Below are 11,205 nucleotides of genomic sequence, written 5' to 3'. Positions count from 1 at the left end.
CCTTTTCGGTATACAGCGCCTCCCCTAGAGAAAGTCACATTTGTATTGACAAAGCAGACGCCGTCAGGGAGAGACTCAGCATTGCTCCAATCCTGTCCACATCTCCTTCTGTAGTTTAGGAACAGATTGAGATGACGATGAGACTCATCACCTACACACATCACTATCTTACCTTCCAGGTGTGGTCCTCCATAGTAGCCGCATGGGACAAGGCCACTGGTTCGATATATATAATTAATCTAGCTTCTTCTCACAGTATCGAATCACAACAGTGGCCTCTAGAGCAATGCTCTACACTATCACTAGCTAACCAAGCAGCGACTGAGATGAGATATTGCCGTTGGTCCTCTGATGTTCTCAAGCAATTCTGCACGAAGGTCAGCACATGCAAGTCGACTATATACATCATCACCTCTCTTGAATTCACATCTGAGTAATACACCTATCAGGTCTATTATTTCGCACGAGAATAGAATAATTTGCTTCTGATCGCAGCATCATAAGCGGACGATAACAGTTGATTCCCCGTTTGTCCTCACTGGGATAGGCTATTGAAGTGGTGTGGTTATTGGGTCATTTGTAGTCTATCCTATAGTTGCATGGAACCAATCCCTGCAACCACAGATCATTGTCCTATGACTGTTTTTTAGAAACCCTCACCGAGGCCATTTTTCATTTCTTCTTGGCCCTACAATTCATTCTCAATATGTTTCTAGGCAATGCACCTGGTCAACTCCGATGTTATCTAAGAACTAAGGGGTCAAAAATCGAAATTAACGACAATTCGGGGGCTTAGAATTGCACTTTTTTTTCCCTGAACATCTCGAATCCGAAAACTGTGGTCTTCGAATTCCGAAAACTTCAGATTGATGCAATCAATTACTCGCAAGTCAGTGCATGAATAATTGACTATTCAGCCATCCAGGTGGCAGACGGAAGATGTAATATACACTTTCCTTAAGGAGGTCCCCAGCATTAGCCTCCTTATCTTGGAAGGAGTTCTTGTTGCCTACCTCTTCTTCTGAGCAGCTTGAACACCAGGAAATCGCGGCCAAGATGTGGAAAAAAATTCAACCTCCCTCACGTTGGAACAAAAGAACCACCCCCTCTTGTTTGTCCCTTGAGGGTGAATAGCTGCGCATGTTTGCTGGACATATGTCACTACTCTTTGGCCGCTATAGGAACTATGGTGAAAGCACCAAGCTTAATGAACGACACACTGCAGTCTGTAAAATGTCAAGTTGGTGGGATTCTCCCCTTGTGACTTCCTCAGAGGGAATCTGGAGTATACTCAGCATAACCCTCCTAAAAAAACAGCTCCAGGATCGCTTGTGATCCTACACAGAGACGGTGAGATAGGGGGCAACTACCCCTTTGTTAGGAGATGAATGAGAATACTTGGCAGAAGACCAGCAGAACTGCGAATCTGGCTCTTCTTCTACCTCCACAGCTCCTTCTGGGCAGGGCCCAGGTTGGTCTCTTTGAAGAGAAGATTGTGAATTCTTGATAAGGACTGTACCACCACTTTTCCTGAATACGCATGTATGGTCGCACATCCCAAAGCAGTGAGGAATCCCACACAGGTTGTGGCAAGTACCCCCCCCCATAGGCCAAGGTCGTGGGGAAGCCCAGGAGATTATCATCCTCTATCCTGGCTCACACTTCTGGGTTGTGGAGATGGATGTCGTCCCCTCCTCAATAGTAAACTCTTGAGTGAGGGGAAAATTAGGTTCAGTTCTAATGATTGTGGCACAGCAGTAGCTAGTGCTGCAATGCCCTCCTCGGCCCTCGCTATTGGGTAAACAGAAAGCAAGACTTGGAGACCACTCCTAGCTTCCTTCTCTCTTCTTCCTCCTTTATAGTGCTTGTGCTTCTTTTTTTTTGTTTCCCTTTCTCCTGGATGATGTGTCAGAAACCCCTAACAGACCAGATTCCAATAGAGAAGAGACTGCATGATTCCTGAGGGATACTTTATCTGTGTCAATATACCTCCCTCCCAAGTTAGTTTCCCTCCCCTCATCACCCATATTGACAGATCAAGAATGGAAGGCGGCCAAAACTTACTAACTTGCTTCATTATGTGAGCATGAAGCCCATCAGTTTCAAGGCTCTCCTGTGCTTGCGGTACCCGGCAAGGTCTAGGCCTCAACAATTCATTACTGATGAAAACTAGCTGTGTCAAACAGCACTGGAACTGAAGCACCGCATTTTGAGTCTGCAAACTGGTGCAGTGACGTCTTCAGTAGGTTTCTGAAACTTCGCTGGGACAGGATGCAAAGGAGATGCAATACAGAAAGTGTTGGGGAAGAGAACACTCTTTTAGCGTGGACTATCTTATCTCTAGACTTTTGACGAATGTCCTCCCTGAGAAGAGAGAGCCAGGTCCTTGGTTCTATTCTACTCATCCCTAGTCACAAGTATGGCGTGCCAGGAACATTTTTTTGAAGCTTCTGAGAGAAGTAGTAAGAGGTGGTACCTCCTGTAGGACTGGAGCTGCTCATTACACCACTGTATCAAGATGTCTCTTCAGTTTGAATCCTGTACCTGGTAAGTTGCTGGAGAAGGTGCACAACATACGGCACATTGGCAGAGATGGTGCCACTTCTGTGAGCAGTAACCAGCACCTCTGACCATCTGTCACGCTGACCAAGGCATCTGTGAGGGCACAGAGGCAATTTTTTGAGCACAAAATCCAAGGCATATTTCAACCCCGCGAAATCAGGAGCAGGGAGGCAAACTCCCAAGTCCTAACTAACTAATATTGAGTAAATGTAATAACTATCTAAACATAACTTCATATATATAAGATTTACAGAATGACGTTAGAAGGAATCAAATCTATGGACAATGAAGTAGGTTCTGTCTCAACCTATGTGTGGCTAGAGAGAAATTGACAAACAATCAGTTCCAGACTGCCCCTATACCTTGATTTGGGTAAGAGGACAGGAATTAGCGCAAACAGATGACCAGATGAACACTGACTTAGCACAAATCTTCCAATCTCAGCACAGAAGTACATGTGTACTCCCATAGTGGAGACAACCACAGAGGGACGGCATTGGAACAAAAACTGTGCTCGTTTCACCTGTGCCATCTGTTGCTACAGCCTGGAACTAAGCCTGTCAGCAGTGCGATCCACAGTATTTTCCATGACAGTTTTGATCCTCAGGATTTAGATGCAATACTGATATATCTTTAATTAACTGTATCGATACCTACAGCACTGGTGAAACCAATCTGCATTGTAAATCAGAATCCATAATAATTAGGGTGGAAGAAACCTCAGAGCATCTAGTCCAAGGAGCCCCTGCTCAAGCAGGAAACCATCCCCAACTAAATCATCACAGCCAGGGTTTGTTCAAGCCTGCCCCTTGAAAACCTTCTCAGGAAGGAGATTCCACCACCTCCCTAGGTAACCCCCATTCCGGGCTTCACCACCCTCCTAGCAAAAAAGTTTTCCTAATATCCAACTCGAAACCTCCCTCGCTGCAACCTGAGGCCACTTACCTCTGTCTGTCATCTGGTACGCTCACTACAACAGTCTAGATTCCATCCTCTTTGGAACCACCCTTCAGGTAGCTGAATGTCAGCTATCCAATTCCCCCTCATTTCTTCTCTTCGTGGCAGTACTAAACAATTCCCAGTTCCTTCGAGCCTCTCCCAATCAATCATTGCTCCAGCCCCCTAATCATTTTTGTTGGCCCTTGCTGGACTTCTTCCCAATTTGTCCACCTCTTCTTGGGTAGGGTGGGGCCTAAAACGTGACATAGTAACTCCAGATAGGCCTCACCAATTGTTGAATAGAGGGGAATGATCAACATCCCTCGATCTGCTGGCAATTACTATTATACAGGCCAGAAATCCTGTTAGCTTTTGTTGGCAACTAAGCACACGATGACTCATATCCATGCTCTCATCCAATGTAACTCCTAAGTCCTTTCTGCAGAACTGCTGCACGTAACCATCATCCCTATTCTGTAAGCCATGCAGGAAATTCTTTCATCCTAAGTGCAGGACTACTGCACTTTGTGCCTTGTTGAAGCCTCAATCAGATTTCTTTTGGGCCGGCAATCCTCTAACGTTGTTTAGGTCCACTCCGTATCCTATACTTACCCTCTAGCATAAATCTACCACTCCTTCCGGGAGTTTAGTAGTGTCATACGCATAGCATATCAGGTTGCAGGGACTCAGGAGGTCATCAGACCAACCCAGATAGATTTTATGCCTCCAGATCGCGAAATGCGACCTCAGAATTTGAACCACAACCCTCGGGCTTTAGCAGGCCCCTAATGCTCAAGACCCTGAGCTATCCCTCCCCTCAAATCTGCAAACTTGCTGAGGGTGCAGTCCATGCCATCACCTCTAAATATCATTAATGAAGCTATGAACAATAACCAGCCCCAGGACTGTGACCTTGGGCACTCCAGAACTGTGAATATGGCTGCCCCGCTAGACATGGACCACATTGAGGAACTACCCCGTAAGCCATGATCTCGCCAGCTCGTATCCACCTTATAGTCCATTTACCAGCCCATACTCTTAACTTCCCGACAGACTTAAAGAATCCAATGAACACTTCATAAACATTACCGTCTTAAATCCTATCGTATCACATATCAATAACTCTTGTCTTTTGGATGAAGATGTTTCATCAGCATTATCATATAACCACTTCCCAAAAATGTTTCTCAGAAATAGTTACCCTTACAATGTTTAACTTGCCATATTATCTCAGTTTCAATAACTTGGACTTCTTGAATTTGTCTTGACGTCTTTTTGCAGCCACTTGAAACATAAAGAGCATATTTTCCTGCAAACAAAGAAATTTAATCAAGTGTAATTCACCTCTCCACTGAAGGAGTGTTTCCAATGAAAAATCTTTGTCTGCAAGATAACATTATCTCCTAGCCTCCTTCTAGCACTGACAGTTCACCCTTCAGTAGCAACCCGTTGTAGTCCTCCCCTTTAACACAGTTCTTTATACCACTTCAATTTCATACTGGATCGCCCCATCTTTTCCAATTAACCTAACAACATATCCCCCACGTGACCGTGTCAAATGCCTTACTGGAACCGAGGTAAATTAGATCCACGAGTTCCTTTGTCTAAAAAATCTGTTTTACCACATGTTCTCAAAGAAGGAGATCAGGTGGTTTTGCTCGACTACCTTTGTAAAACATGTGTATTTTGTCCAATATACCATTGGACCTCAATGTCCTGAACACTTCTTCTCCTCAAAATTTTTTTTCCAAGACCTTCACATACTACGATGTCAAACAACATGGCCTATAGTTACGTTGATCACTTTTTTTTTCCCTTATTAAAAAACAGAACTATGTTAGCAATCTCCAGTCGTACAGTACAACCCTGAGTTTAACTAATTCATTAAAAAAATTCCGTTGCTAATGAGGCTTGGAACATTTCATGTAGCTCAGGTTCCTTTAATATTCTTTGGATAAGATTAATCTGGCCCTCCGATGTGTCACCATTAATGCCTGTCGAGTTTGGCTTGCTACCCTCGATGTGGAATATCTACATCCATATCTCTCATTGCCAATTTGTCATCCTATCCATATCCTACGCTCCCTCATTAGTCCTCATTAAAGACTGAAGGCAAATATTTGTTTAGATATTGGGCATTGCCAGATTAATCCTTACTCCACTCCATTCGCTTCATGTTTAGCGGGTCCCACTTGCTTCTTCTTGGTTTCTTCTTATTTATTGCTATAGATACCTTTTACTAGTGGTTTGAATTCCCTTTTGCAAAGGTCCAACTCTAACATCTGGCCTTTTGGCTTCTCACTTTTTCGCTTACATGATCTGACTTCAATAAGGTAGCTTTCCTGCTAAATCCTCCCATCTTCCACTCCTTGTAGCTTTTGCCTTTTTCCTAATCACCTCTGCTGAGTATGCTTGCTCATACCAGCGTTGGCCTACACAACCGCTGCCTATTGATTTTTTTCCCTTTCTTGGATCAGCTTCTGATAGTTTCTGCAACTTGACATTTGCAGTAATTCCAAGGCTCTGCGCTTTAGATCCCAATGTTCTTCAGTCCAATCCACTTCCTAACTAATTTCCTTACTGATCTTCAAGTTAGCCCCTTTTGAAATAAAAAACCCTAGTCTCTAGATCTATTTTGTTTATCCTTTCATCTAGTTTGAACTGCATTAAGCTCATGATCACTGACCCAAGATTGCCCTCATACAATCATTTTCTATAGAGGTCTCACTACTCACCAAAAACCAATATTCAACCTCATCCCCTCTTGTTGGTTCTTCCACTACTTGGTGAAGAATAAATTGCCATCAGCTATCTCATCAGAAAAATCTGAGTCCTATTATTGTTACTGTGCACTTGTCCTCGCAAATATGGATTGGAATGAATGGGCTATAAGGTGGAGAGAAAGCTGCCTAGAATTGTTGGGCAAACAGAGAGTGATCTAACAGCTGGATTTCGTTAGCATGCTGGTAGCAGTGGAGTGACCCCAGGGTTGGTCTCTGTGGTGCCGGTTTTCTTTCTTCAACATCTTGTATTAAGATCTGATGGATGGATTAATTGACCTCAGCAAATTCGCAGATGAACCAGAAACTGGGGTAGAGTAGATTAGCTGGAAGGATAGGGAAGGGTCCAGACGTGACCTAGACAAATTGGAGAATTGGGCCAAAAGAATCTGATGAGGTTAAACAGGACAAGTGGCAGAGTCCTGCACTAGGACATGAAAGAATCCATACACCACTATAGCTGGGATCAACTGGCTAAGCATCAGTTAGTTCTGCAAAAAGGACCTGAAGATTAACAGTGAAACAAGAAGCTGGAAATATATGCACTACTGTGCCTCATATGCCAAGAAACCAACGCAATATTGGGCTGTAAGTAGAAGCAGTGCCACAGATCGAGGGAAGTGATATCCCCCTCTATCGACCCTGGTGAGGCCACACCTCTGGATATTGTCAGTTTGTCCTCAAACTACGAAGGGATGTGGAACAGGATGGAGAGAGTCCAGCGGAGGCAACAAAAAATGATTAGGGCGTGGGCACATACTTAACAAAAGGCTGAGGGAACTGCTTATTTAGTCTGCAGAAAGAGAAGGGTGAGGGGGATTGATAAGCAGCCTTCAACTACCTGAAGGGAGGTTCCAAAGCGGATGGAGCTCGGCTGTTCTCAGTGGTTGCAGATGACAGAACAAGAAGCAATGGTGTCAAATTGCAGAGGAGGAGGTCTAGGTTGGATATTAGGAAACACTATTTCACTAGGAGGGTGGTGAACCACTGGAATGGCTTACCTAGGGAGGTGGTGGAATCTCCATCCTTAGAGGTTTTTAAGGCCTGGCTTGACAAAGCCTTAGCTGGGATGATTTAGTTGGTGTTGGTCCTGCTTTGAACAGGGGATTGGACTAGATGACCTCATGAGGTCTCTTCCAACCCCAATATTTTATGATCTATGATTCAATCACTACTCACTTAGTAAGAATGGCGCAAGATTACAGAATAAAACAAAAACTAAAACTAAAATAAAACCTTCCCTGCAGTACTCTGAAATATTTAGCTGGTCTCTTGGTACTATATAGTCACTGTGTTCTCTGTAGAACAGTCTACAATGTGGCAGAAAGAAGAACCAGAACAGCCTACTCCTGATCTGCTAATTACTATAGAAAACAATGACTTTTCTGTTTTGCTTATGTAACTACCTTGATTCCTCTCTCACCCAGAAACAATGACAAAGAAAACACTACAAATAAGATGGCAGATTGAGGTCATTTGATCTCCAGGCCTGATGGGACTTGAGTCACAGGCTACAAAAGAACAGCTAAAGAATCACAGTCTCCATAATGTCTAGCCTCTCCACTTTTTTTGTGAAAAGAACCAGGGCCATCTCCAGGCACCAGCCCAGCAAGGAGCTGCTTGTGGCGGCCAACAGTGAGGGATGGCACATCCGGGTCTTCGGCGGCGGTGGGTCCCTCACTCTCTCTTGGAGTGAAGGACCAGTCGCCGAATTGCCGCCAAAGACTGAAGCAGCGGTGGTAGAGCTGCAGATCACAATCATGGCTTTTTTTTTTTCTTCTCCTTTTTGCCACTTGGGGCGGCAAAAACCCTGGAGCCAGCCCTGAAAAGAGGATACTGACAGCTGTGGACAAAGACGTGAAAAGCCAAACAGGAGGCTCTAGGAGTCAGCCCCAGAGGAGAGTCAGCTGGCTGGACCTATCTCTGGTTTCCTTGAAGAGAGAGAATCAGAAGTCCTCAGGCACAGAGACAGAAAGAGTATTAGTAATTTTGTGAGACAAGGGAAACAGTCAGCCTAGCTGAAAAAGAGTGGGAGAAAGCACAGATGGTGAGCCCCACCCAGATGCACAGATCTCACTTCCCAAGAAGAGGTGACCCTGCTTGCTGAGCTATCTCCCAGCCAGGGAAAAAAGGAGCCAGAGCCTGCTGCAGGAAAGAACTTCAGCCCAGGCCCAGCTACGAAGAATCAGCTGGTACCCTGGGGGAAAAGATAGGGACTTCAAGCAGCTGAGGCCATCACAGACTGTTCCCTGCTAGGCTGACGAGAACAAACTCAGTTATCCATGGACTGTCCCTGCTACAACAATTAGGTAATGTGAAAATAATAGTCAACAGCTATTATTTTTAACTGTAGTCCTTCCCAAATAAAAAAAAATTGCTTATCTCCCTGCCTGATTAAAGGATTTGGGAAAAAGTGCCTGTTCTCAAGGTACCTAAAACTGAGAATCCCCTTGTTTGCCTCTCACTGGAGGCAGAGGGTGTCTTTCTTGGGCTAGCTGGGTATTAGCTCCCTGACACTGCTACTGCCACTGCCATTTCAGCCACTCCAGGTGGGCTTATGCCAGCCCTTCCTTTGCCTTGCAGGTTAACACCAGGTACACCCCAATCTTTGAATCCCTTTGAATCATTCCCCTGTTATATCCAGCCCAACACTGGCTACTCTCAGAAATTCCAGATCTTCTATACCCCAAGATGTAGTGTAGCTTACCAGTTTTACCTTTAACCACTGTTCCTGTAAACCACACAGCACTTGTGAGCACTTATAATAAAACAGAAAATCATTTATTTAAGTAAGAATTAAGATTTAACTAGAAACAAAGTAGAGTGGTGGAAACAAGTTGTTACAATACTAAACAAAATCATAAAATGCAAACAGGAGTCTACACTTATCAATAGTTACCTTTCCTAGCTAGTAAAGTAGATTTCTCCCCAAAAGTTCAGAGCACATCTACACTTAAAACACTGCATTGGGACAGCTGCACCACTGTAGCACTTTAACAAAGACACTCCAAGCTGACAGGTGAGAGCATTCCCATTGGCATAATTAATCCATGTCCCTGAGAGGCAGTAGCTATGTCAGTAGGAGAAACTCTCCTGTTGACATTGCGCTATTTACATGGGTGCTTAGGTCGTGTGGATTTTTCACACCCCACGCAACATAGTTATACCAATATAGGTATGTCGTTTAGACCAGACTTAAGTCTGTTGCAGAGCTGACTGGTTTCTCAATAACCAGGATCCAAACATTTAAGAAAGTCCCCTCCCCAGTCTGTGTCATCAATACATAAACATATTATGCTAGTAAAGAGATGATTTTTACAGGACAGAGTTATAAAGATGCTATGATAATAACAATAGCTCAGTTGCAACAAGTGGATCTTTTCCAGAATGGTGAGATAGGAATATTTTACTAAAAGGCAAGGGTCTAAAATATGCAGGCAAAAAAAAATACACTCTTCTGGAAAGTGATTAGAATAGTCTTATTTGACATCTGCTTATATTAAGTGTTACATAAGGCAATACCTACTCCACTGAAACATCGCAAGCATTGACTGAATGATCATTTTAGAATCAATGGAACATATTCTCTCCTATGTGCACATGATTCTCATTAATATTAAATTGCAGTTTTGAATGGGCATCAAGGGGAGATTAAATTCCCAATAATTATATTAGTATAATATCAGTGTAATATGGCATACATTCCGTGGCAGTTTAATTACTTAATTTCTGAGATGAAAACTGTATCTTACCTTTCTTTAGGCAAGGAAATTTGAATAATTTTACAAATCCAAAATCATCTCCAGTCACTAGCACTGAGCTGCTGTAATTTCCATCCACAGAGTTGACATCTGTAATGTTGGTATATTTTGGCCAAATTCCATTCACTTCAGGCCCTATCACACAGGTCCATGAGGCCCAATGAATTCCTTTGATCTCATCTTTGCTTGTTAAACGCTTCCCAGCTGAAAATAGTCAAATTAATATGCTGTTTAAACAACTATCTTTCCATTAAAAAGATGCTTTTCTCCATTATAGTTAAATAAACATGATCTATCTCAGTGGTCCCCAACCTTTTTGGCTGGCAGGCGCCAGCCAAAGAACCATTGTGGCGGTGGAGAACCCGCCGAAATGCCGCAGGCGACGCCTCTCGATGATGCCGCTTGCTGGCGACAAGTGACGTCATCGAGAGGCATTGCTCGTGAATTTTGGCAGGGACGCCTCTCGATGACGTCGCTTGTCGACGGTAAGCGGCATCAGCGAGAGGCGTCGCCCCCGAAATTTGAGGGCGACGCCTCTTGATCACATCACTTGTCGGCAACAAGTGGCGACAGCGAGAGGCGTCCCTGCCGAAATGCCAGCGGGTGCTCTACCGGGGGCCAGGACACAGGAGCAATAAGATGCCCCCGTGGGCACCATGGCACCTGCAGGCACAGCGTTGGGGACCACTGATCTATCTGGTTATGATTTTTCCTAGATCATCGCTGAAGAATCTAAGCACTTTACACAGATTATCTAGATCCTGATTTTACACCATTCTGACTCAGAAATTCACATCTATAGCAGTTCCATAAAAGAAATGCCTCTAACTGTACCATTAGGCCTGGTCTACACTATGCATTTAAAACGATTTTAGCAGCATTAAACCGATTTAACGCCGCACCCGTCCACACTATGAGGCCCTTTATATCGATATAAAGGGCTCTTTAAATCGGTTTCTGTACTTCTCCCCAACGAGAGGAATAGCGCTAAAAAAGACGGTTACTCACCTTTGTAACTGTTGTTCTTCGAGATGTGTTGCTCATATTCATTCCAAGTAGGTGTGCGCGCGCCGCGTGCACGTTCGTCAGAAGAATTTTCCCCTAGCAACACCCGGTGGGTCGGCAGGCGCCCCCTGGCGTGGCGCCTTTGCGGCACCGTATAT

At 44.1% G+C, this 11,205-nt stretch overlaps 1 protein-coding gene across 2 annotated transcripts in view; it reads right to left on the bottom strand.

The window, feature by feature from the left end:
* EML6 (EMAP like 6) overlaps window positions 1–11,205 on the bottom strand; it is a 360,575-nt gene that overhangs the window by 166,086 nt on the left and 183,284 nt on the right. For both annotated transcript variants that reach the window (XM_075064408.1, XM_075064409.1), the window contains exon 11: window positions 10,034–10,246. In XM_075064408.1, coding sequence (XP_074920509.1) covers window positions 10,034–10,246 — 213 coding nt within the window. The remainder of the gene's footprint in view (window positions 1–10,033; window positions 10,247–11,205) is intronic.

The sequence above is a fragment of the Chelonoidis abingdonii genome, chromosome 3, assembly GCF_003597395.2.
Source record: "Chelonoidis abingdonii isolate Lonesome George chromosome 3, CheloAbing_2.0, whole genome shotgun sequence".
In the NCBI taxonomy this organism is placed as follows: Eukaryota; Metazoa; Chordata; order Testudines; family Testudinidae; genus Chelonoidis; species Chelonoidis abingdonii.
This window is presented reverse-complemented; position numbering and strand designations above follow the sequence as displayed.